This window comes from Microtus oregoni, unplaced genomic scaffold (genome assembly GCF_018167655.1).
Source record: "Microtus oregoni isolate MIOR12 unplaced genomic scaffold, Mior012 000016F_ref0000370, whole genome shotgun sequence".
Taxonomy (NCBI): domain Eukaryota; kingdom Metazoa; phylum Chordata; class Mammalia; order Rodentia; family Cricetidae; genus Microtus; species Microtus oregoni.
The window spans coordinates 7,636,246-7,662,379 of NW_024543075.1; the positions used below are offsets into that span (position 1 = coordinate 7,636,246).

General features: G+C 44.9%; 1 protein-coding gene across 1 annotated transcript in view; it reads left to right on the plus strand.

Annotated features, from left to right (window-relative positions):
* The window catches only part of CUNH10orf143 (chromosome unknown C10orf143 homolog), a 36,465-nt gene that overhangs the window by 1,972 nt on the left and 8,359 nt on the right, over positions 1-26,134 (plus strand). The window contains exons 2-3 of the mRNA XM_041666732.1: positions 25,292-25,453; positions 25,565-25,627. Coding sequence (XP_041522666.1) covers positions 25,292-25,453; positions 25,565-25,627 — 225 coding nt within the window. The remainder of the gene's footprint in view (positions 1-25,291; positions 25,454-25,564; positions 25,628-26,134) is intronic.

Consider the following 26,134-nt stretch of genomic DNA (forward strand, 5'->3'; position numbering starts at 1 on the left):
TGGTTAAGAGCATTTGCTGCTGCTCTTGTGGAGGACCCAGGTTTGGGCAAAGGATGTGGTAATCATTTCTCCAGAAACGACAGACAAACGGCCAGGAAGTATATGGAGATAGCTCATCACTGCTCAGGAAATATATATATCAAAATGCAATGAGGTCATACTTCCTATCTGAACCTTTGTATTTTCTTATAAGAAAGTTAGTTTCAACTTCTGCGTTTGAATCTGTGTTCCATGTCCATCAGCACAGCACAGAGCAGGTTTAAAATAACTGGGTTATTTTGTAAGTACTAAGTTCTCAGCTCCCTTTGTAGAACAGCTTCTTTTCTTCCCAGTAATCACTTTTGCAGCCCGGGTGGAAATCAGTTCCTTTTTAAATGGGAGGGTTTTCCTGGACTTTCAGTTGGTCCCTATATTCACCTTTGTACTTGTACAGTACCATAAGTACTGTGGTGCAAATGGGAGGTCCCTGAAAAGGCCACACCCGCCCAGGCTAAAGGTTCTACAGTTTGATTGAACTTCTATGACTCTGGAAAGTTGCAGTGTTGCAGGTCTTACAGGTTGAGAACCAAGATTCTCCAGCTGTCCCCAGTCACTTACAGCTGTTCATCCTCCTCCTCCATATCACCCATCCTTGCGGCTATCAGACTAAAGCCTTTGGAATGTATTAATTTAGGAGACTCTTCACTTCCACGAGCCCAAAGAAAGAAGGCTATACAATAGACTGATTTCCTTGGTTGCAATATGCCTGCTACCTGATGCACCAGTGTGCCCAGTAAATGCCTTACATTATCACGACTGTCTCTGCTTTCACAATGGGACGCATCATTCAGAGCCATTGTTCCTGAGTCACTCAGAATAAACCATTTCTTATTTCTTTTGACATTAAAGTTGTGCTTTGCAGATACTTAAAGTCAGTGTTGAGATCTATAAAGCAATTCTCAAAGTTTGTTCTTTTTGTAGGTTATGTCCACTCTTCTGGGTCCCTCGTTCCCATATTAATTTTAGGATCTTCCTTTTAATTCCTTCAGACAGGTCAGCCAGAGTTTTGCTGTGCTGAGGATTGACCCTAGAGCCTTGGTGTGTTAGGCAGGTGTTCTACCACTGAGTGACACCCCTAGGTTATTCTCCCCTACACCCTGCTGTGTAGACAGAAGTTTTGTTCTGCCAGTTCAACAGCCGTTCAGTCCCAAATAAACACTTAGAGGCTTATATTAATTATAAACTGTTTGACCTATGCTCAGGCTTATTACTAACTAGCTCTTAAGACTTAAATTCACCTATACTTCTTGTGTATGTTTAGCCATGTGACTGGGTACCTTTTCTCTGTAAGGCAGTCTCATTTTGCTTCCTCTGCATCTGGCTGGTGACTGACTCTCTGCTTTTCCTCTTCCCAGAATTCTCCTAGTTTGGTTGCCTCACCTATACTGCCTGCCTGGCTACTGGCCTATCAGTGTTTTATTAAACCAATATGAGTGACAAATCTTTATAATGTACAAGAGCATTATCCCATAGCACCCTTGTGTAAAATTTTAGTTTGATACAAGTTCGCTATGAATCTGTGGTTCCAATTTAATTCCACTATGACTTGGATCCTTTCAAATTACTTGGATCCTTTCAAATTTATGAAAATGGCTTATTCCAATTCTATGACCTCAAATGTGGTTGTATGCTCTGCTGTTTTTTTTTTTTTTTTTTTTTTTTTTTGAGAGAGGAACCTTCTACATAGCCCTGGCTGTCCTAGAACTCACTTCATAGCCCAGCCTGGCCTATTTACAGTGATCCACCCACTTCTTCAGCCCAAGTGCTGGGATTAAAGGTATGTGTTGTAACAACTGGTTGAAGTGAGTTTCTTGCAAACCATAATTGAGTCTTTTTTCTTTTAAACCCTAATTGGCTCTGACTATGGAAATCTTGTCCCATGACTATTGATACAATTAAAACCCTTCACCTTTTTTGGAGGCAAGGTCTTACCACATAGCCCTGGTAGGCCTGGAATTCACTATGGAGACCAGGTTGACCTCAGACTTAAAGTGATCTTCCTGGCTTTGCCTCTCAAGGGATTTTTGTTGTTGTTTGCTTTTTGAGGTAGAATCTCATATACCTTGGGCTGACCTTCAATTCAGGATGTAGCCCTGGATGACCTTAGATTTCTAATACTGCTTCTGCAGTGCTGGGGGTAAAGGCTTGCGGCTTACTGTTTGTTTTCTGTTTAGCCACTCATTGCTCATCTTTTCTCTTTTCCTCTTTGTTAGGTTTAATGGGATATATATTTTTTGATTGTGTGCTATTGATGTGGGAGTGTCATATATCAATCTGTTGATTTCATTGGTTAAGCAATAAAGAAACTGCTTGGCCCTGATAGGTTAAAACATAGGTGGGAGGAGTAAACAGAACAAAATGCTGGGAGAAAGAGGAAGTCAGCTCAGAACGCCGCCGTGCTCCCCTCTCCCGGGTAGATGCGAGATGCAATAGCTCTGCTCTCTGGGGCACACGCGATGAAGCTCCAACCCAGGATGAACGTAGGCTAGAATCTTCCTGGTAAGCGCACCTAGCGGTGCTACACAGATGATTAGAAATGGGCTAAATTAATATGTGAGAATTAGCCTAAAAGAGGCTAGATAGAAATGGACCAAGCAGTGTTTAAATGAATACAATTTGTGTGTTGTTATTTCGGGGCATAAGCTAGCCAGGCAGCTGGGGTGCTGGGAATGCAGCCCTGCTGCTCCTAATTACTACATGCTATTTCCCTCATTGGTTACTTAGTTTCAACTTTGCTGTGTGCTTGTGATCTAGTATGTAACTTTGTTCTGCTACAGCCAACCACTTCATATTTAAGGAACTCCCTTGTCTTTCCTCTCAAGTCTGTTCTCTGTTGCAGTCCTACATCTACTCTGAGCAACTCTGAAACCACCATTCTGCACTGCGCTGTTACTGTTTCACTCACACAAGCCTTACTCAGACTGGACCCTGCTGAGCTGTCCGGGTCAAAGGAGATCTGCTCGTTGAAGGTGTCATTCCATAGACTTCTGTTTAAACCATTATGCTTTAAAGGTGTTTCCATAGCAAGAACCAAGAGACCATAGATTTACACACGGAGTTCCATTGATTCTTCTTCTAGCCTTCTAGAATGTTGAGGGTCAGGGGTTGCTTTGCATTTGTGTGTTGGTGATTGGACCCAGAGATTTGTGCATCCTTGGTGCCCTAATACTGAGTAGAAATATCCTATGTCTATAGCTCCTTTTAATATTTCTTCTTAATTTTTTTTTTCAGTTTTAGGAAATCAAACCCAAGGCATTGTACATATTGGGCAAGAACTCTACCACTGAGTTGTATCCCTAGATTACTTTAGGAATTTTAGAGGACGACAGGTTGTTGGTGATAATTATTTTCTACTATTGTTTGTCAAAGTATTTCTCTCTCTCTCTCTCTCTGTGTGTGTGTGTGTGTGTGTGTGTGTGTGTGTGTGTGTGTTATGACGCTAGGGATCATATTCAGGGTCTCACATGCGATAGACAAGAGTTCTGTTGCTAAGCTACATCCTTAGCTTTCTTTTTGAGATAGGATCTCACTACCTTTAATTTGTTCAGTAGCTCTTCCAGAGGACCCTGGTTTGGTTTCCACGTGGTGGTTCACAACCATCTATAACTCCAGTTCCAGGAGATCCAACACCCTCTTCTGACTTCTGCCGGCACCAGGCACACATACATATATGCAAGCAGACCACTCCTCCACATCAAATAAATTAAATCTGACTTGTTCGGTAGCCAAGGCAGACTTTGAACTTGCGATGCTCCTGCTTTAGTTTTTCAAGTAACTAGGATTACAGACCCATACCACTGCTAGGTGTCTCAAATTTGATGGCATCGGTAACCCCAGACACCAAAGAACCTCAGTAATTCCAAGTACAATATCATGGAGAAAACTATGGCAGAAGCAGCTAATGAGAAAATTGCTCGTGGGTTCTGATAGAAAAATGTAAAAGTAGCCAGATGTCAAAAACCAGCTTTGACAAAACTCATACATACATTCCAGGGTAGGCGTGTGAGGATTAGAATTATTAAGCAAAAGAAATGGAGATATAAGAGAATTAAGAGACAGAAACAACAGCATTGGGAGGGACATTCATTGAATACTGAATTCACCTCGTTTATTGTTCCACAAGCTTATATACTTCACTCCAAAAGGGAGGCAACAGAGTTCATTAACATGATATAAGGAATAGGCTTGAATTCTCCGATCTGGAGCAAATCCACCTCTATACTCAAAATACTAATTAACCATACCCTATGTCAGACTCTCTCATTTGTAGTAACCACACCTGTTGTCAAGAACTTTGAGGGAGCAAAAATAAGCTCAAACTCTCTGACCTAGATCTAGTCAAGGTAGAACAGGTTCACATCTGGTGTGTGCTCCTGCAGCCAGAGACATGGAGACAGAAACATAGAGTGCTGTGGCTTCACACTGGAAATGGTCCTGCCGAAACAGTAGCGTTTTATCAATGGTAGACAGAGTTCTATTTATTTAGAATTCTAGACCTAGTGAAAGATATCTTCTGTGTTCAGTTTCTGATAACTTCTCTGGTTGTTTTTAAGCTGAACAACCTTTTCTTTGAAAGTGTCTAATTTGCTACTAATTGTATCTAGTGCGGTTTTCATCTCAGGATTTGTAACCTTTAATTTGGAACCTGTACACGCACATACCCCATGTCTAACATTTTGAGCATGTGCAGTTATAGGAACCCTTGGAGTGTTCTCTTGTAATTCTTCATTTTCAAATTACAAGAGTTTGTTTTGGCCCAGTACTGTGAGCCTATGGATGAGCAGAATATCATGTTGGGGAGTGAGGCTTCTCACCCCACAGCGCCATGGGCAGAGAGAGAAGAAAGGTGGATGGATAGAGAGGACAGGGTTAAGGACGAGGTATATGCTTTAAAAGGTACCCCATGCCTCTTATTAGCCAATGAGGCTATGATTCCATTAGTGAAGTTAACACCCTCACTGCCCATCTATCGGAACACGATCCAGGAACCGAGTCACGGGAGGAGAATTCTGAGTGTTCGTGGGAAAACAAGAGTCTTGCGACTTTTTACAGATTTGTTTATTTGTATGTTATGTACACCGGTGTTTTGTCTGAATATGTCTGTGTAAAAGTGTTGGCTCCTCTGGAGCAGGACTTACAGACAGTTGTGAGCTGCCTGCCATGTGGGTGCTGGGAATTGAACCCAGTGCTTCTAGAAGAGCAGCCAGTCAGTGCTCTGAAAACTGCTGAGCCTTCTCTGCAGCCCGTGACTTCAGTTTCTTCAAACACAGAATTGTTCTTGACATGAATCTTCCCACTCCTCCCAGGTGTAGCGGGTGGGAATGTGTTTCCTTCAGACGGCTCGTTATTGCTTGCTGCTGTTCTCCTTTACGTGCCTCTGTGGAGAAATATGCTTTTGCCATGTGTGGCTTTTCTTTGTGGTTTTATACAGCTTGAACTCACATGACGTTACTCACGTGACTCTTCTTAGCCTTCAGAGTATACATTGTTTGATACTCCGAGGAAAGTTGCCTACTGCATGAGACTTCAGTTCCCCTCATTTATGGGCTCCATTCTCCCAGGTCCCACTGCCGCCAAAGTGGTAAACACCCGTCACTTCTGGGACCCCACCTTGGAACACTGCTGCACTGGGATCAAGCCTTCAGTTCATGAGACTCTGGGGGACACTTAGTATACAATCCATTATACCTAGTAATTTTTTATTAGTCATATATTGTCAATTAGAGGTGTGGTAGGTTGAATAAGAATGCCCCCATAGGCTCATATATCCAAATGCTTGGTTACCAGGGAGTGGCACTATTTGAATGGATTAGAAGGATTAGGAGGTGTGACTTCATTGGAGGAAGTGTGTCACCATGGGCTTTGAGGTTTCAAAAACCCATGCCAAGCCCAATATCCGTCTCTCCCCCCACCCCCCAGCCTGTGAATCACTATGCAGCTCTTAGCAACTGGACTAAACCTCTGAAACTGTAAGCAAGCCCCAAATTAAATACTTTCTTTTATAAGAGTTGCCATTGTCATGGTGTCTCTTCACAGCAACAGAACAGTGACAGGGACAAGAAGCATGGTGACATCTGCATCAGAAAAGCTCACCCCAGCATGATGGTCACTTGTGAGAGCTGTGTCCCCGGAACTCCCTGAAAGGCAAGCAGGCCGTCCACAGAGTCCCATGTCCCTAGCAATTGTTTGCTGCTTGTGTAAACTCGGGGAGGGACCTCGTGCATCTTGTAACTTTCTGAGCTTACCAAGTCCTACAAAATTGAGCTTCCTATTTTCTTAGCTTTCTAAAATGAGCTTCCATCCAGGAGGATATGTTTCAATTCATAGGAAATGACTACACAACACAGAGGTACCCAGTGAAGTTGAGTTTGAAGGACTTTTTAAAAGTTTGAGCTGGGCTGGCGAGAGATGGTGCAGTGGTTAAGAGCATTGGCTATTGTTCCAGAAGATTCCCGGCATCCACATGTCAGCTCATAACTGCCTGTACCTCCAGTTCCATAGTCTATGATGCCCTCTGCTGGCCCCAGTGACCACCAGGCAAGCAAGTGGTACAACACACACACACACAGATGAAATAACATAAATAAATACATGTAAAAACATTAGGAGCTTTCAGCTGCAGCGCTTGCTTCTTCAGAACACTTGAGCCATGGGGTCCAGGTGGATGAAGAAGCCAATATGGAGACTGAAGTGCAAAGATGAAAGATAAAGCATAGGTGCACATGGCTGTGTGCACCCGGCTGTGTGCACCCGTGGAGGCTGAAGGAACAGATATAAGGGATGCTGGGGCCAGGGACCCTGTTGTGAGTTGTTGGGCTGCATGCTGCTGGCAACAGCACATCTGGAACTTTCGTCACCATCTGATCCCCAAGACCACCATTGAGCCATCTGCCTTGTTCCTTACCTGAACCACCCGAGCCCACCTGTGCCCTGAGTCTGTAGCATTCTGACTGGCTCTGTTGTCAGGGGTGTGCAAATGTAGTGTAAATCGAAAATGTCACCCCTTTTGCTAAAAGCACAAAGAGTTAAGACTATCCAATCTTAAGTGGTTTCTACCTTGTTTTGACTGAGAATATTTTAAAGATTATCTTAGAAAAAAAAAGTTCAGCAGCAGCTACTTCACAGCCACCCCAAAGCCCCCGAGGCCTGACTTGGCTCCCTAGGCTGCCAAGTCAGCCTTAGTGACTCTGTACCCTTGCTGTGTTCTCCCCTCTGTGAATTCTGTGGGCAAAGGCAGCAGTGTGGTGTATCGTGTCCTGGCAGACCAGCCACTGCTTTCATGGACACCCTCAGGCAGGCCAGGTTCTTGGTCCAGAGATAACAGACTCGAGGATGTTGAGAGGACAGGTAATTTTGAGTTCCAATCTGGAGTACTTTTGCTGCAGGTTCACAGGCTTTGATGTGAACGAACCAGAAAGCATCAGGTCTACCGCGTTTATCAATTCTTACTGTTATGAACTGGTTTAAAAAACTGGAGAGGGTGGGTGGGTGGCTAGGTGGGTAAGAAGGTGAAACTGGTTTTTTATCCCTCTGTTCTATCGGTGGGTAACTTCAAGACCTACCTTTGCTAGCACTTGGGAAATTATCCAATAAAGCCAGTAGTCCTTGTCAGCAAAACCACTTAAACGTATTGATGGCTTTAACACCATCCCAGAAACCCTAAGGGGTCTAACTTAAAAGTACGAAGATGGAGAGCTGAATCTGCCTGTTTCACTCCGTTGGATGCAGATTTGATAGCTCGTCTGCTGAGTGCGGTCCCCAGTGGAACCCTAATGAGCGCCCGTTGATGAGGCAGGGCCCTCCAACAAAGCCCTTCGCTTTGCCCTTTGGTGGTTATTAAGATTTTCTTCCTCAGTCATTCTAGCCCACTCCTCAAGAAACAAGCTACCGAGCCATCGCCCCTATTTTTTTTTCTCTTAGAATTTGCTGAGCTGAGTGCAGTGCCTGACTTGGTTTAGTTATGTTTGGCCCTGCTCCTCCTTGGTGAAAGGAACCAGCCAGCAGTTCGCCTTTGGTTGTGACCCTGACCTAAGTGTTCGCCTACAGCTACACAGAGTATCAGTCCTTCCCAGCTGGGGTCGGATTTTTTTTTTCTTTTATTAGAGATGCATGGAAAAGTGGAGGGGAGAGGAGGGTCCACAGGAAGACATTTTGCCCTGCTGTGGACTTCCTGCCCAACTGCCGTACTCAGCAGCCACCCTGGAAGGACTGTGGGTTGACTTCTTTGGTTATCAGGTGCTCAACACCAAGAAGAGGTGCACAGTAGGTATTCTGGAAACACCTCCTGGTCTGACTGACTTGGAGAGCACATGTGTTTAGCTGCAAAGAAATGAAGGAGGCCTAGAAGAACATCAGATCGCTGATGTTTCCAAAGCATCATTTATATAGGAAAAACTAGAATTCAGGTGTGTCATAACAAAATGCAGTATTTTGTACAATTCATGCACGCCAATGAAAAAAGAGAAAAAGCAACCCGTGATTCCAGCAGTTGGGAGGCTGAGGCAGAAGGATCACTATGAGTTCAAGGCCTGCCTGAGCTGCAGAGGAATACTAAGTCTCAGGGAAACCAAACCCAAACAGAAAGCTCTCGTAGTTGTGTGATCTGTTTCCTTATGTGGACTACAGCTTGCTTCTTCTGAGTTCTCTTAGAGTGCTCAAGACCATGTTGTTGGATGAATGTGGTATCAGTTTTCTTTAAGTGTGTAGCCCCTGATAACCTGACTCTTATACTCCCAGAAGCCATCAGGTGTCCTCAGGTAGGGCTAGGGATTCACGAACCCCTTCTTATGCCATGCTAAAGTGTTGATGGGCTGGCTGGGGTGTGCGCACCAACAGCCGCTGTGAGCTCTTGAGTACAGTGGCCCTGTTGTGTCCAGAAGGCTCTGTCTCACTCTGGTCTTCCTGGACCGTTGGCTCTGATAATCTTTCTGCCCTTTTCCCACAGTGACCCTAAATTTAGCCTTGGTGGGCAGGCCTGCCCCATCTGTGGCTGAACTTCAACCAGCTGTGAGTTTCCATGTTACCCAGCATCCTCTGCACAGACATTTCTCTGCTGAGATCTGAGAGCTGCGCTGATCTAGGAGTATAAGAATGAGAATTTAGAGAGATTTGATATTGTGTCCTCAGATCCTTTTTTTTTGTAAACAGCCTATTTAAGTCTTTTGCTCATTAAAGAAAAAGCTTAATTTACAAATTATTAAGTTAACTTTAAAAAAGGATTTATTTTTATTTTCTATTTAGGAGTGTTTTGCCTGAATGTGTTAGGATCTGAGAAAAGCCCCCAAAGAAGACCAACAACCATGTATGCAATAACACGATTGTTTTATTGATTTTAGCATTGGGGTGGCAAAAGAGCAACCCCCAAAGAAGGTCACAAGCTCCTTTTAAGCAGAGTTTGGAGAATTCCAGAGAGGAGGGATTAACCTGGGGTTGATTGGTGGAGGAAAGACCAGTATGGGGGCTGATTGGAAGGTCCTGGTGGTTAGGGACCTTCCAGCAGCAGTGTAGGGAAAGCTATCGTTAGCCTGCAGAAGTCTTGGGGGCATCTGCTGAGCTAGCAGAAGGGCTTTTGGGGGTGCTTGCTGATTCAGCAGAAGGGCTTGTGGGGATGCTTGTTGATGGTCACTCATAAATTGTGGTTTTCATGAGACCTGCTTGCTCAGCTCTGTCCATTCTAGTGAAGTGAAATTATGGTCTAATCTCTGGTCTGCTGCCCCTCCCTCCCTCCAGCCTTTTTGCACGTATGTCTGTGTACCCTGAACATGCCTGGTATCTGCTGAGGTCAGAAGACAGAAGAGGACATTGGATTCCCAGAACTGGAGTTACAGATAGTGGCTATAGGGTCCTTAGGTCACTCCAAATGACCAGAAGGCACCTGATAAGCAATTGCAGAGAGCAGCTTTATTCTCAAGACAGAAAAACTAACATGTTGGGGTCCACCCAAAATGGTGTCCACCACAGGGGAGAGTAAGGCAATCCCTTTTAAGCCTGCTTAAGGGAATTGCAGCTGTGCTGAAGTGTACTTTGAAGTAACTGGGTATAGACCCTTACTGATACAGGAATCACTTTATGGTTGGCTCATGACATCTGGTCGGCAAATGTGGTTGTGGTGTCAGCTGTCTGTCTGTTTTGTCAGGGATCAGTTTGACTGAAACTAGCAAGAACTGGAAGTTCTTGCTTGTGACCAGGTGGGACCCTGATGGGCTACCCGACTGGATGCATTTCCTGAGGGTCTGGTTGAAGCCCGGTCTGAGTCATCATAGGATGGTGGGGTAATATGGGGCAATGGTCTTAGCAAACTGGCTCCTGGACAGAAACAATTGGCCCTGGTCCCTTCGATTGTGAGCCTCCATGCGGGTGCTGGGACTCAAACCTGGTGTCCATGTTCTATTGCTGTGAAGAGACACCATGACCGCAACAACTCTTATAAAAACAAAACAAAAGAGGCTGGGAGGAGGAGGAAATTTGTTTTTTTTTTTTTTCTCTTTTCTCAATAAAAAAAAAAAGTTAAACAAAACAAAACAAAACAAAACATTTAATTGGGGCTGGCCTACAGTTTCAGAGGTTAAGTCAGTTATCATCATGGTGAGAAGCATGGGAGTAGCATGGAGGCAGGCATGATGCTGGAGAAGTAGCTGAGCAGTCTGTATCCTGATCATCAGGCCTCAAGGAGAGAGAGAGCTCCTGGGCCTGGTGTAGGGCCCTCAAAACTCACCCCCAGTGGCACTTCCTCTAGTAAGGCCACACCTACCCCAACAAGGACACACCTTCTAATAGTGCTGCTCCCGGATGGATGACTCAGCCTTCAAATAGATGAGCAGACAGGGACCATTCTTATTTAAAACACCATACCCCAGAACTCTATTAGAGCCGCAAGTGCTCTTAACCTCTGAGCCACCTCTGAAATCCCAGTTTGTTTGTTTGTTTGATTGATTGATTGATGTAAAGCCTTTTTTTTAATTTATTTATTTATTAAAGATTTCTGCCTCCTCCCCGCAACCGCTTCCCATTCCCCCCCCTCCCCCGATCAAGTCCCCCTCCCTCATCTGCTCTAAGAGCAATCAGGGTTCCCTGACCTGTGGGAAGCCCAAGGACCGCCCACCTCTATCCAGGTCTAGTAAGGTGAGCATCCAAACTGCCTAGGCTCCCCCAAAGCCAGTACATGCAGTAGGATCAAAAACCCATTGCCATTGTTCTTGAGTTCTCAGTAGTCCTCATTGTCCACTATGTTCAGCTAGTCCGGATTTATCCCATGCTTTTTCAGACCTAGGCCAGCTGGCCTTGTTGAGTTCCCGATAGAACATCCCCATTGTCTCAGTGTGTGGGTGCACCCCTCGTGGTCCTGAGTTCCTTGCTCGTGCTCCGTCTCCTTCTGCTCCTGATTTGGACCTTGAGATTTCTGTTCGGTGCTCCCATGTGGGTCTCTGTCTCTGTCTCCTTTCATCGCCTGATGAAGGTTAATATTCATGAGGATGCCTATGTGTTTTGCTTTTGGATTCACCTTCTTATTTAGCTTCTCTAGGAACATGAATTATAAGCTCAATGTCCTTTATTTATGGCTAGAAACCAAATATGAGTGAGTACATCCCATGTTCCTCTTTTGATGTGTCCCAGGCTGGCACTGAACTCCTGCTTCAGCCTTCTAGTTGCTAGGATTACCAGTTCCTGCTGCGTACCTGGTTTATCTGATCTGTATTGGGTTGGTTTCAGCAAGCCTCAAGTAACAGGTCCTCAGTCTATCTTTTTACATTTGAAAGGGAGTCCTCTTAGCACCCCTTTCTCCTAAAGACTGTGTCTCGCTCCCTGTGAAGGGACACTATCTCATTAGAGCCTGTGGCTGTTGCAGGCCTTGCCCTTCTCCCACCTTCCCTCTGCCGAGCTGAAAGCTGTTAGATTACATTCCTAAAGCTGGCCAACCACCAAGGTCTGTTCCCTTATTTCACTTCTTCCTTTCCCTGAGGCTGACCGCCAAGGTCTAGCTATCAAAGTATTAAAGTCCAGCAATCAAAAGACCCCTTTGGCTCACCTAATTAATATGCCCAATAAAAATTAAACACCTCATCCTAGCTCAGGGTTTCCCATTTTACCTTCATAAGCCCCCTATGTCTATGGGCCATGTTTTTCTCCTCTCTGTCTAGGGACCGTCCTTTGTCCCTCCAGGACAAATACCCCTGCTTCCTTTCCTGTGTCCCCTTCTACTCCCTGGTCCTCTATCTCCTCTGCTACCACCTCTACCATTCTAACACAGATGTCCCCTTCTTCTCCTCTTAAAAATTACAGCTGCAAAGTTATTTGCTGCTGGTCTTCTGCCCGAGTCAGGAAGCAGCCACTTTAACTTTTCTTCCCACTCAATAAAGGGTCTCTCTGTGAAAACAGGTGTTTGGGTGTGGTTTGTAACTAATCCAGGGTCCAAGGAAGCTGTTGCTGTTGTGGGGGTGGGTCTCCTGCAGACAACATTGTTAAACCTTACTCGACTGTAATGGTTTGAATGTAATGTAATAGACATGATGGCTTATTTCTCAGCCTTTAATATCCTTCCATCCATCTGCATGTTTATCCTTATACCAATGGTGTATTCTCTTGATAGGGATAATTGTATGCTAAGCTTCTATTAGGCTTTGCCATCTCTTCTACACATTGTTTCATTTTTGATGTTCCATCAGTTGAATTCTTTTTTTTAAATATTTATTTATTATGTATACAATATTCTGTCTGTGTGTATGCCTGCAGGCCAGAAGAGGGCACCAGACCCCATTACAGATGGTTGTGAGCCACCATGTGGTTGCTGGGAATTGAACTCAGGACCTTTGGAAGAGCAGGCAATGCTCTTAACCGCTGAGCCATCTCTCCAGCCCCTATCAGCTGAATTCTTTAGTTCTGTCTCCAGCTAGTTGGAAAGCACAGTGAAAGCCTCGGTCTGTCAATCACAGGCATCAGGCAAATCAGCCAAGGTCTTTGTGCTTCATGTTTCTCATTCCAAGACTCAAGTGAACTCCTTCCCTTCCTCTGTGATGTGGGGAAGAGGTGAAACGTCCTTCTGTTGGCGTCCAGCGGGTGGTTATTGGGCATTGCTCGCTGTCAGTAGATGTGTATACTCGCCGTCTTTAAGTTCTTTAGAGTTGGGCTAGAGACGTGGTTCAGTGATAGAGTTCTATCTCTAACACTGTGGAAAATTTATCTTTAATGTCAGAATCCAAATGTAACTTAGGCTTCTTGTGTCCTGGGTAAACTCACAAAAGCCTAAATCTAATCATCAGCAAGTCCACTAAGTACATTTGTTCTCCCTGCTGCTACCCCCAAGTCCAGCTTTTCATTGAACGTGCAGCAGGGGAGGTCTGAGCTGCACCTGACCCCTCAGACGCTTCATTTGTCTCTGACCTCCTTTCAGCTGGGCAGCAGTGTCAAGACTGCAGGATGTCCCTCCAGTCCCTCACAGCTGTTGGGCCAGGCCCCATAGGCCCTGACTGCAGGCCAAGCTCTCAGTGTCCACAGTAGCCCTGGTCTTTGCCAACAAGCCAGGCCCATTAGATCCAAGTTTATAACAGCACTTTAGTGAGGACATGAGTGTTGTCCTTGGAGATGGTCACCTCATCATCCATGCAAATAATGACAGAATAGTTCAGGCAAGCTTGGAGACAGTGTGATATGGGCTGCCAGGCATGCGGGGGGAGGATAGTCACTGCATAAAAGGGGGGCCTCCCCACAGTATAATCTCAGACCCTGCAAGGATGGAGCACCTTGGCGGCTGAGGGAAAGCCTGTGTCCTTCTTTTCTGTTTTTTTTGGTATTTTGAGTCAGTGTCTTCCTATGTAGCCCAGGTTGGCCTCAAACTTGTGGTGATCTTTATCTACCTACCCCCTTTTTGAAAAAAAGATTTACATTTATTATTTTTAATTATGTGTAGGTGTGTGTGTCTACATGTGGGTATGTGCATGCAGGTGCCTGCAGAGGCCAGAGGCTTTAGATCCCTTGAAGCTGCAGCTGTGAGTGGCTGGCAGGGGTCCTCTGAAGAGCAGCAAGTGCTCTTAATTGCTGAGCCATCTCTCCAGTCCCCTCCCTACTCCTTTTTATTAGAAGTGGAGGAATGAATTTCCTCACACTCTTGTCCATTGCTTCCTCAAGGTGACCATCTATCCTAGCATCGGTTTGGCTGTTGCTTTGCCCTTGGCTCAATGATGGAACTCACCATCTCTTTGCCAAGCGGACTGGGCTGGGCAATTCTGGAAGATCTTGCCTGCTCAGTTGAGAGTCTGTGGAATAATGCTCGTGGCTGAATGGGGCTGCAGCATCAGGATGTCAGGGTCCTCTGGTGAGAGCTGCTTATGTCCTTGGAAGATTCAGACCAAGATTGAGAGTCAGAGTCCTAACTTCTGGCCCCTTTCTGCTTGACATTCAGCCAGATTTCATTGTGCTGTAGGAAGCAAGTCTCTCAAGAGTTCAAGGTCATTTTCCAAATGACAACGTCATCAGGAAGGAGTCTTTGCTCGATGGAAACCATGCTTTCACTCTAAATGGCAATCTGTGGAGCCTTATTAATCTCCATTCCTGGAGGTCCCGCTGCCTGTGCAGACTGATGGCCATCCAACTGCAGCACAAGGAAACTTCTCTATTACAGCAGACAGAGTGGAGCGAAGCTCTGGAAACTATCCGCTATGCTTCCTGTAGCAGGACGTGACCAGCGTGTAAATGCAGAGGGCTTATCGGCTCTAGGATAAGGCTGATAATAAAGCTTCTCAAAATACCTTCAAAGTGGAGGGTCAGATCACTATTGCTATTCTGTGTTATTATCATTATTATTTTGATGATATGCCACTGTGTCGCCCAGGCTGGTCTCGACTTGGGATCTCCCTGCCTTCCCTCCCTAGTGCTGGGATACATGTGTACACCACATGCCTGGAAGATTAAGTTACTTCTTTTGTGTTTATTTTTTATATAAAATATGTTTTCTTGTGGACTTAGCATCAGTGTATTACTGATTGCTAATGACTTTTCCTGGTTTTCTTATTTTTTCATTTTAATTTTAATTTCTTTTTGAGATAGTGCCTTAATATGTAGACCAAGCCGGCCTTGAACTCACAGAAGACCCCCTGCCTCTGCCTCTGAGGTGCCAGGATTAAAGACGTGCACCACCACGCCTGGCTTGGTTTTCTGGTTTATACTATGCATATGTCACTCTCGCTGAGTCACACTAACACGTGCAAGTGCTGCAGCTGGGGGTGTGATGGTCAGGAGTGTGCCATCACCGCCTTCTGCTGACAACAGAGACTATGCAGTGCTCTCCCATTGGATAGTTCAAAGAACCTCTCTCATTTTGCATTCAATCCACTCTTCTAGCATTTAGTTTGAGTAGGAAGGCGGACTTTGGAAAGTGCTCCGTTATCCAGAACCGTCCCCACAAAGAAGCTGCTGTGTGGGCTCCTGGATCCTCAGTTCCTGTTGCCTTTCCAGGAGTACCAGGGTCATGTCCCATCTGGTTTCTGGAAGGGCTCATCTTGTCAGCTCAGAAGCTATGCTTTTGAATCTCATTTCTGGCAAATTGCTAAGTCTTAACCCCCTCCTCCCTCTGGACTCTTAATTCATTAAGGTCATTTGGGCCCATCACTTCCAATAAAGGAAGTATCCACATCAACAAAGAAGTGACCCTTCCTCCGCAGGGAGAGCAGCTGGACATTCTGAGGCCTGTCCCAACTTTGTCCCATCATTGAGGCAGCAGGATCATGACTTTTATTTTAATTCATGCCTTGTCTGAAGAAGTGTCTGCTCAGCTCAGCCCCGAATTCAGCCGTGCTCACACGAGGCCGCTGTTCACTTGATCTGCTTCAATTACTGTTAAGTAATGGGGTCTTCGTGTCTACTTGGGATTTTAATTTTGTTTATATAGTGAAGTGTCTTTTTAGTTTGGTGGTAAATCTTCATCTGCCTTCACGAAAGCTGACAGATCTCTCCGGAAGGGAGCAGAGAGAATGAAGCGCTCAGCTCTAGCAGGGCCAGCATTAGTGCTCCAGCAGCAGCCGGTGTCCTAAGGCTCAAGGCAGGCCTTAACAACTGGACTGTTGGCCACACGAGCCTGTGGACCAGTGTCACTTGTGATGAGCTGTTCATAAACAATAGAGAGTAATTTATCCAGTCTGATGGCCGAGGGCCACCACATACATCATGGCCTCATGCCCCAGAGGATACCCGCCCACCGTGGTATCAGAGTAGGCTTTTCCTTTTCTCCTGGACCACCACCTGAACCACCTAAAGAATGTTGGCTCATCACTGTGGGGGTTCACAAGTCTGCTGCCTTTCTGTAGCTGAAGCTTTGCCACACACAAGCTGTTGTACCCTGACTTTTGCTGGTGAAATGTAAGTTCCGGTTCATGTTTATCCTTCTGCTCCCTGTTCTAGTAAGTCTATTTGCTGAAAGAAGACCAAGGGAGATGCTATTGCTGCTGACTATGTTACTACCATAGAAGTGAAAACATGTATGCAGATAGCATGAGGAATAGTAATGGTCCCACACTAGCCCAGAGTATTGAGAGTTGACAGCAATCTGATCTTAAAGAAACAGCGTATTAGTTAATTTCTGTTGCTGTGATTACATACCATGCCAAAGAAACTTAAGGAAAAGAAGGCATTTTTAGCTTATAGTTCCAGAGGAATAGGGTCCATCATGGTGGGGAGGCATGGCAGCAAGTGGCAGGAGCTAGAAGCAAAGAGCTTGTATCTTGAGTGGCGGGCATGAAGCAGAGGGTGAACAGGAAGTGGTTGAGTCTAAATTTTCAAAGCTTGGACCCAGTGACATACTTTCAGCAAGGCCAGACCTCCTACCTTTCCAGACAGCACCACCAACAGGGGACCAAGTACTCAGATACCGGAACCTATGGGGACATTCTCGTTCCAGCCATCACACATTGTGTATCTTTCTCCATTGTAAAAATTGAGCAGAACCCAAAACAACCAGAGATTCAGAGCTTAATCTTGTCCTCTTAAAGCTTTTGTCTGACAATGCAGAAGGCTTGCAAAATCCTCGAGGAAATAGGCACAGCAGAGTAAGGGTTGAAAATAGTTTGTTAGGTTAGACTATGACATGGAGGTCGGAGATGGCAAAACGCTTGCCTTGCAAACATGAGGACCTGAGCTCAGTTCCCAGAACTCTCATAAAAAATCTGGGGGTGGTGGCATGTGCTTGCAGTCCTAGTGTTGGGAATGCAGAGATAGTCCCAGAGCTTCCTCAAGCGAGGCGAATGGATAAGCTCCAAGCCAATTGAGAGACCCTATCTCAAAAAAATAAAGTGAAGAGTGTTCCTGAGAAGTAGTACCCAGAGTTGGCCTCTGCCCTCTGCAGACATGTGCATATGTCTTTATGGATACCCCCAGGTGCATATACACAAAATAAATAAAAAGTAGAAGACAAAGTGGAAATCGAATTTAATGAGTATGTGTTAGAAAGCCTATAGTTAAATTAAAAAAGGAAGATAATGATGATGAGACTTAATAAGACTAGCAGTAGGAGTTGTTTCGTGTGGAAACATGGAGAAGGCACACTTGGCTTGGACCTGCTGTGTGATGTAGTCACTGGCAGTGTCTTCTGTAGAAACACAGTGACCAAATCACAGTGCGTGGGCTCTGCTCCTTCTCCTTCCATGGTTGTATGGAAGTGAAAGTGTTTTGTGGGGTTTGTTTTAAATGGAACACAGACAATTTAGAAAGTGATCCAGAGTGGAAAGACGCCAAGGAATAGTCTCAAAACAGACCAAGAGAGTGCAGAGATGCTTGCTTGGAACTATCCAAGGATAACCTCTTGGAACATTGAGAGGATGGTGATGACCAACAGGAGGGGCTGTGCCCATTTCAGGTTGGTCAGAAAGGAAAATTTAGATTTGATGGCTTGCAATTATGGAAGACAATTTGGGTTAAGTCAGTGTTTCTAGACTCATGGACGTATGCCTCTGGCAACATGCTCCCGGGATGGTTTTCATTAGAAAACCCTTTTGCAGCTGGGTCTGGTGGAACACACATGCACTCCCAATATTCTAGGAGGCTGAGATGGGAGGGTCATTATTTGAGCCAGCCTAATTGTGCTACTCATTGAACACCCCCCCCCCACACACACACAGGTTCTAGCATCTTTTGATGAAGCTCGTCTAGTTGTCTCCACCTCCCTAGTGCTGGGATTAAAGGTCTGTGACTCCTGAGTGCTGGGAACACCTTCGTGTGAGTTCTGTTTCTCTCTTTAGACAGATTCATCTCCTGTAGCCCAGAGTGGCCTTGAGTCCTGGGATTAAAGGTGTGTGTCACTACTCCCCGCTCTAGTGGCTTAGCTCTGCACGCACTCCGATCTTCAGGCAAGCTTTATGAAAACACAGATAAAATCTCACTATAGGAGCCTACAAAGAAGGCTGCTTCTGTGAGTTGCACTATGATTTCCACATGAGTGCCATGGCATTTGCACTCCTCAAAATAGAAAACTAAATGTAAATAAGTGTAAATAATACTTTTATAAAAAAACATGTAGGCTTCTCTTGTGTTTTCTCTGCTCCTTCTTGAATGGCATTTAGAAACCGAAATGGTAGTGTTGGGCACAGTGAACATTGAGCTCCTTGCTCTTGGATGCTGTAAACCATCTGGGGTGCATCCATGCATACACTCATCTATGTGTCTCCTGCCTCCATGTCATACTGTAGACATACATGCTCACTCATGTGTGTCTCCTGCCTCTATGTCATAATGTAGATATACATGCTCACTCATGTGTGTCTCCTGCCTCAATGTCATACTGTAGACATACATGCTCACTCATCTGTGTTTCCATGCCTCCATGTCATACTGTAGACATACATGCTCACTCATCTGTGTCTCCTTACCTCCATGTCATACTGTAGACATACATGCTCACTCATGTGTGTCTCCTGCCTCCATGTCATACTGTAGACATACATGCTCACTCATGTGTGTCTCCTTACCTCCATGTCATACTGTAGACATACATGCTCACTCATGTGTGTCTCCTGCCTCCATGTCATACTGTAGACATGCATGCACACTCATTTTTATGTCTTGGTACCTCCACGTCAGACCCATGAGAAGCTAGGAGTGGGCAGTAGTCATTCCAGTACCAGAGATGTGTCTTTGGGTAGCTGGGCTGGGGGGGGGGGGGTGGCGGTTAGAGGTAGAATTTCTGGGTTCCCATGGCTTCACCATATTTTCTCACCTCTTCCTTCCAGCATCATAGGAGATGCTTGTTGTCTATAGGGCCATGTCACATTTGAAAAGTTGTTCCAGGCTGATGAATGACAGATGATTTCTTGATATGAGCTTCATTTGCATTTTTCTAAATATGAATGTATTAGTAACTGTTCTTATTGCTGTGTTCACAGGAAGTAGGGGTGAATCCTGGTGCTCAGCCCACTTTTCCCTTTTTCCTTTTTCTTCAGTCCAGGACCCCAGCTCTTAGAATGGTACCACCCCCTCAGCTAATCCTCTCTGGGAATACCATCACAGACACCTCCAAAGACATGCCCACTAAGGCTCCAGGCATTTTGTCATCTAATAAGCTTGACAAAGAAGTCGCCGAAATGGGCGTATTTAACCGAGCACTCTGTCACAGCTGCTGTGTGATGGCTTCTCAACAGCATCTGTCTTTTGTTCATGGAGGTGGTGCCACTAATTTTTGCTTTTTCATGGCTTTTGGATTTTTGCAATATGCCTCCTCTAATGCAGGCTAAGCCGGCCTTGACTCCTGACCCTCCTGCCTCTCCCTCCCAGCAGCTGGGATTGCAGGTGTACAGCACTATGCATGTGCAACTTGTTCCTCAGCTTTTACAGGTTTCCCATATGAGGGTCATGAGCCTTCATAGCACATGCTCCAGATATTTTCTTCTTCTTCTTTTTTTTCAGGTATCTTTAACTTCTTGGAAAGACTTCCTTTAGTCTTTTTTTTCCTTCAGAGCTATTAATTTTTATTTTGTGTATGGGTGGTTTGCCTCCATGTCTCTGTGGTGCCTGTAGAGGTCAGAAGAGAGCATTGGATCCACTGGAACTGAAGCCCAGGTCCTCTGGAAGAGCAGACAGTGGTCTAAACTGCTGAGCCATCTCCCCATCCCTTGTTTTAAGTTTTTGAGACACAGTCTTACTCTGTAGCACAGGCTGTACTCTGAGTTGAACTCCGGTTGATCCTCCTGCCTCGGCCTCCTACTGCTGGGCTGACAGGGCTTTGTGACCTAACTGTAGGCTTGTTTTGCTTTGTTCTAAAGATCTTCTTGTTTATATGTAGTCAGATGCAGCAGTGTTGCTTTTTTTTTGCCTTCTGGTTTGAGTTTCAGTTAGAAAATATTTCCCTTTACTGTGGTTATGGAGCTAGTCACTCATGTGTGTCTCCTGCCTTTTTTATGTTTGCTATTTTCCTAGCCTGTCTGTCTTATGTATGTAGGTAGGTACACCCTGTGCTATCTGATGCAGAGATCAGAAGAGGGTGTAGGATCCCCTGAAGCTGCAGATGGTGGTGAACTGCCTTGTGGGTGCTAGGAATTGAACTCTGATCCTCTGGAAGAGCAGCCAGTGCTCTTAGCTAATAATCTCTCTAGCCCCATTAGTTTATTTTTAAATATGACATCAAAGCCAGGTGTAGTAGTTACACACCTTTTAATTCCATCACTTGGGAGGCAGAGGCTGGTAGGTCTAGGTGAGTTGGAGGCCAGCCTGATCTATATGGAGAATTCCAGATCAGCAAGATGTACATAGTGAGATCCTGTCTTAAAAAACCAAAACCAAGAGAGACAGAGACAGAGACAGAGAGAGGAAGAGAGAGGAAGAAGGAGATAAAGGTTTTGGTAGTGTTTTTTCTTTTTCCAATTACTACCCAATTATCCAGATAACTTACATTATGATCAGGTGTGCTGGCATTTATCTATAGCCCGTCACTTAGAGGCTAAAGCAGGAGGATTGCTCTGAGTTTAGGCTGGCAGAGGATGCATAGCAAAATCTTGTCTTTAAGATGAAGGCTGTGGCTTGACAGCTGGCTCAGTGGTTAAGGCCCTTGTTCTTGCAGAGGACCCAGATTCAGTTCCTGTCACCCGTCATAACTCTAGTTTCAGGGGATTTGAAGCCCTTTTTGAACTCTCCAGGCACTAGGGACACAAATGGTGCACATACATGCATAAAAAAACCCACTCATATGCATAAAATAAATGAATTTTTGAAGAGTCCATTTATAACCCAGTGATTTGGGTGACAACTTTCCATATAATTTGGAGAGTTTTCTGGACTTTGAACTCTGTGGAATTGGTCTATTTGCCTTTTTTTTTTTTAAATGTACGTATAGTTGCTGGATTTATTTATTCCTTTTGGGGGCATCAGTGAAAACAGAGGCAGATAAAGAGAACCCCCCCCCCCACCAGGGAAACCGTTTGAGAACAACAGCTGAAAGGACATAAGGCTTTCTGATGCATAGATTAGAATTTAAGGAGAGATAAACATTGCTTTGTTCTCCACGTTTGCAGAAAGTGAGAATTAGTTGCTTTCCCAGTGTCTTGGCAAAGGGTTGCATGCTAGAAGGGCTGGAGAACCATGGGGCGGGACCAAGTACATCACTGTGGTCTACTGTGTCCTGCTGGACAGGTCAGTGTGGACTCGTGGTTGAAAGGCAACTCTGGGCCATCGCCAATCAGTTTAATGAAGTTGTGGGAATTCCACAGCTGTCCTTTAGGGGATAAGTTTAGAAAGGCCAGCCCTTCTAGGCTGAGGGTCCACTCGGGACACAGACTGGAAACAGATTCACGTAATAAGTCAGCCTACGTTTGTTTCCTGTGCTGTGTGTTGTGCAACTATGTGATTCAAGAAGAGTTTTTATATGGAGAGAATTATGTTTACTTGTAAAACATTTTCATAATTTGGGACATTTCAAATCCAGAAACATGACCAGAGGTTATGCTAGGCCATTTAAAATACTCTTAAATACCCTCTTTAGCCAAGTAGCTGGCTAGGTTTACAGTACCAAAAATGAATCCTCTTCTATTGAGTGGGCCATAGTCTAATTAAACAGCTGTTGGTTATCCTCAAGACAGAAGCACACTGGGAAGGAAAACACTCTGGACACTAAAGCACACCATGACTGTATAATGATAGTGGGTAGGGACTTGTGCAAAAACTGGCAAGTAAACAATGACAGCCTTGGTAAGAAATTACCAACAGTGCAAGAGGGGCACTACTGTCTTGAGGAAGATTAACACGAAAAGAAAAACGCAACGCATTTGCTTCCTATTCTAGTTTAGTGTTCTTTGTTTTTGATTTGTCCTGAATGATGTTTACATTTCAAACTAGTTTGAGTCTCTCTGGAGATAATCGTGTTACTGTTTCCTTGTGAAAACTAACAGGAATGGTGCTCACGGATTTCCTGGTGTTGAGCCTGTCTTTCTTTTCTGCAGACGTTGTCCTGGTCATAGTGTGATTTCCTTAATATGATGGGAGAGACCATGTCTCTTCCTGTTTTGACTTTTTGCCTTGGTACTTGATGGTTAGTGTTGATTGTCAATTTGACAGGATGTGGAATCAGACAAACCTTCAGGCACACTTATGAGGGTTTTCTGGACTAGGTTAGTTTCTGGAAATGCCTGTGGTAAATCTAGTTCTTAATCCCAGGTACCCATGGAGAAATGTCTCCTCTTTGAATAAACCCACTAGGTTTCAACAAAGCCGACTCTCTGATGGGACTATTGGCAGGTAATGGTGGCTGTAGGAGTTGGGGGCGAGGTGTCATTTTTGTCAGTGGTGTACAAGTAGTCTATGCACCAGTAAATAACTTTCTACCCATGCGCATGCAAACAACCCTAAATAAATCACATGAAAATGTGCACACATATACCCTCAAAGACCTGGAAACTGGCGGGAGACTTCATGGAAAGAAGAAGGGTTTTGGTGGGAGAAGTGGTGGGAGGATGAGAGCTGGTGCTCCAGACAGCAAAGCTGGAGAGGTCGCGTGCTATCAAAGCCCTTTAACACCAGGCATGTAACTAGAGCGTTTGGAGATTGCCCTGCTGGGTTTTTGCCTTGCTTTTGACTAGGCCCATATTTCCCCCTTTTGGAATGGTAATGTCTATTCTGTGCCCCTGTATGCTGGAAGTATCTCATTTGCTTTTTAATTTTACAGGGGGTTACAGTTAGGAGCTTGTCTTTAGTCTCAGAAGAGACATTGGACTTTTAAACAGGGTTGAGACTGAAAGCCTATGGGAACGTTTGAAGTTGCACTAAATGTGTTTTGCATTATAATATGAGCAGAGGCTTATGGGTGCCAAGAAGAGGAGCGTGAGAGTTAGAATGAGAAGTGCTCCCTGGAGGCTCCTAAGTTTGAATACCTGGTCCTCAGCTGGTAGAACTCCTTGGGAAGGATTGGAAAGAATGGCCTTGCTGTAGGTGGTATCTCTGGGGAAAGGCTTTGAGAATTTAAAGACACATCATGTTCAGGTTTATGCTTGTGGTAAACAATGTGGAATCTGGTTATGATGGCGCATGTCTTTAATTCTAGCACTTAGGAGGCAGAAGCAGGTGGATCTCTGTGAGTTTGACATTAGACCCCACCCTGTCTTGAAAAAAAAAATGTGTACTCTAAGTTTCTGGCTCTTACCACCATCCTTTTGGCCTCTCCCCCTCTGGAATTGTAAGCCCAAATAAAGTCTTCTGTTGTTTTTTGTTTTTTTGAGACAGGGTTTCTCTGTAGCTTTGGAACCTGTCATGGAACTAGCTCTTGTAGACCAGGCTGACCTTGAAGTCACAATGATCCACCTTCCTCTGGCCCCCCAAATGCTGGGATTAAAGGCGTGTGCCACCACTACCAGGCCCCAAATAAAGTCTTCTGTGAGTTGTTTTGGTCCGTGGTGTTTTATCACAGCAATAAAAAAATAATTGATACAGATGGTGATGATTAAAACACACTATATATTTGAAACTTTAAATGAATAAATAAATTTTCAGAGCAAATTAGGAATTATTAAATAAATGACACCCTAGATAACAAACACAGGTGGGGAAACTCTGACTTGGCAAGGACAGTGATTTACAACTGAGTGTAGATGCAGTTGGAGCCATGCAATTAGAGCGTGTAGCTGGAGTCATGCAGTTAGAGCCATGCAGCTGGAGCCATGCAGCTGGAGCCATGCAGCTGGAGCCATGCAGCTGGAGCCATGTAATTAGAGCCATGCAGCTGGAGTCATGCAGTTAGAGCCATACAGCTGGAGCCATGCAGCTGGAGCCATGTAATTAGAGCCATGCAGCTGGAGCCATGCAGCTGGAGCCATGTAATTAGAGCCATGCAGCTGGAGCCATGCAGCTGGAGCCATGCAGCTGGAGCCATGTAATTAGAGCCATGCAGCTGGAGCCATGCAGCTGGAGCCATACAGATGGAGCCATGCAATTAGAGCCATGTAGCTGGAGTCATGCAGTTAGAGCCATGCAGCTGGAGCCATGTAATTAGAGCCATGCAGCTGGAGCCATGCAGCTGGAGCCATGCAGCTGGAGCCATACAGCTGGAGCCATACAGCTGGAGCCATGCAGCAAATGTTTCCTGGCTTGGCAGGGGTCCAGAAGCAGGCCCATCTGGGTGGCCACCAGAAGGATATGCTGGCCCTGGGCTGTGGGTAGATTGGTGAGTGTTTACAGAATTCTTCTTGACTCTTGTCCAGGACAGGGTGGCTCTAGGAATGTACCTTGGAGCATTAGGACATTACTTTCTTCTGAAGTATTGAAGGACTATCTTCGTAATTAACCTTCTTTAGCTCATGTGGATGTAGAAGCCAAATGTTAACTTTCCCCCATTACCTGGTTACGAGCTGTGTGTGCAGACTCTGAGATCAATAAAAGTAATTTGTTCTTCCATGCCAGTAAGAGAATTATTCACAAGTGAGCCATGCATACTGTGTTAAGAAAGAATGCAACTCGATGCTAAGGAAGATGTGTTGAAGCATATAAGTAGTTCCTTGAACGGAATTTATAGGTTTGGTACATTTTCAATAAACCAGCCACAATAGTTTATTACAGGAATTTCAGCCAAAATTGTTTAAAATGACTATTTTAAATCTATCAAGCCGGGTGACTACAGACAGCTCTTGAACTAACAAGGTTAAGGTAAGTGATGGCTGTTAGTTCTGAAAGTCATCCCCACGCATTCTATAAGACTTTCCCGCTCCACAGGGGTCTATGTTGGGAGCCGAAGTTTTCTGAAAATAAATTCAGGCAGAGTGTTGTATGTTGTCATCTGAAGTGAAATTTTGTGTTTCAGAAACGTGCATGCAGGAGGTCAGAAGCTGGTGGCCATGAGTACAGCAGCCACATGGTAAGCACCTGTGCCCTGCTGTCCTGGAGCACAGACGACCAGGAGCCACGGCCACGAGGCCCGCCTGCACCGCGACCAGAGTGTGGCCAGGAGAGGCCGAGCTCAGTGGTATGTGCTTCCTCTTGCCACCAAACCCACTGCAAGCCCATAGAATTCGTTTAATAAAACAGTGGTTTCCCTGTGCTGATGCACTTCTTATGTCTGTGGTTTATTTAATAGAGTCTGCAGAACGGCGGAAGGAGCTCAGCCCAGCCTTGCCTGAGATGTATTGCGGGGGAGTCTGTAAGTGTGATCTCACTGAGACAGAAATGATAGCGTTCTTCAACATCAGATCTGTAGAACAGTTAATAAAATCTGCAATCATATATATAAGGAATGAGATACGTGAATAAAACTGAAGGCTGATTTGAACTTTTTAGCATTCTGTTGAAGTAAAAAAAAGTTCCAGCTTCAAATTTAGAACTAGAAATCACAAAGAAATGTAAAACCCCCACTAAGAAGCAGTATTTGTGTGTCCACGCATGTGTGAAGGTGCTGTGAGTAGATGTGGCCTCGAGGAAAAGAAGACCCTCTACTTGTCTAAAGGACAGACCTTGAAGGTCATCTTAGGGAAGAAGCATGGCCTTATTTAAATTGTCTCAACAGGAGTCAGCATTGGGTTTTCCTCATGTGTTTAAACTTTTCTAGTGTGTTTCCATAAACTTTACATAAATTGTAGATTTCTAAAGGAAACACAGTGCTCACACCATCAGTTCAAAATAAAGGGAAGCCTAAGACCGCCAGCCAATT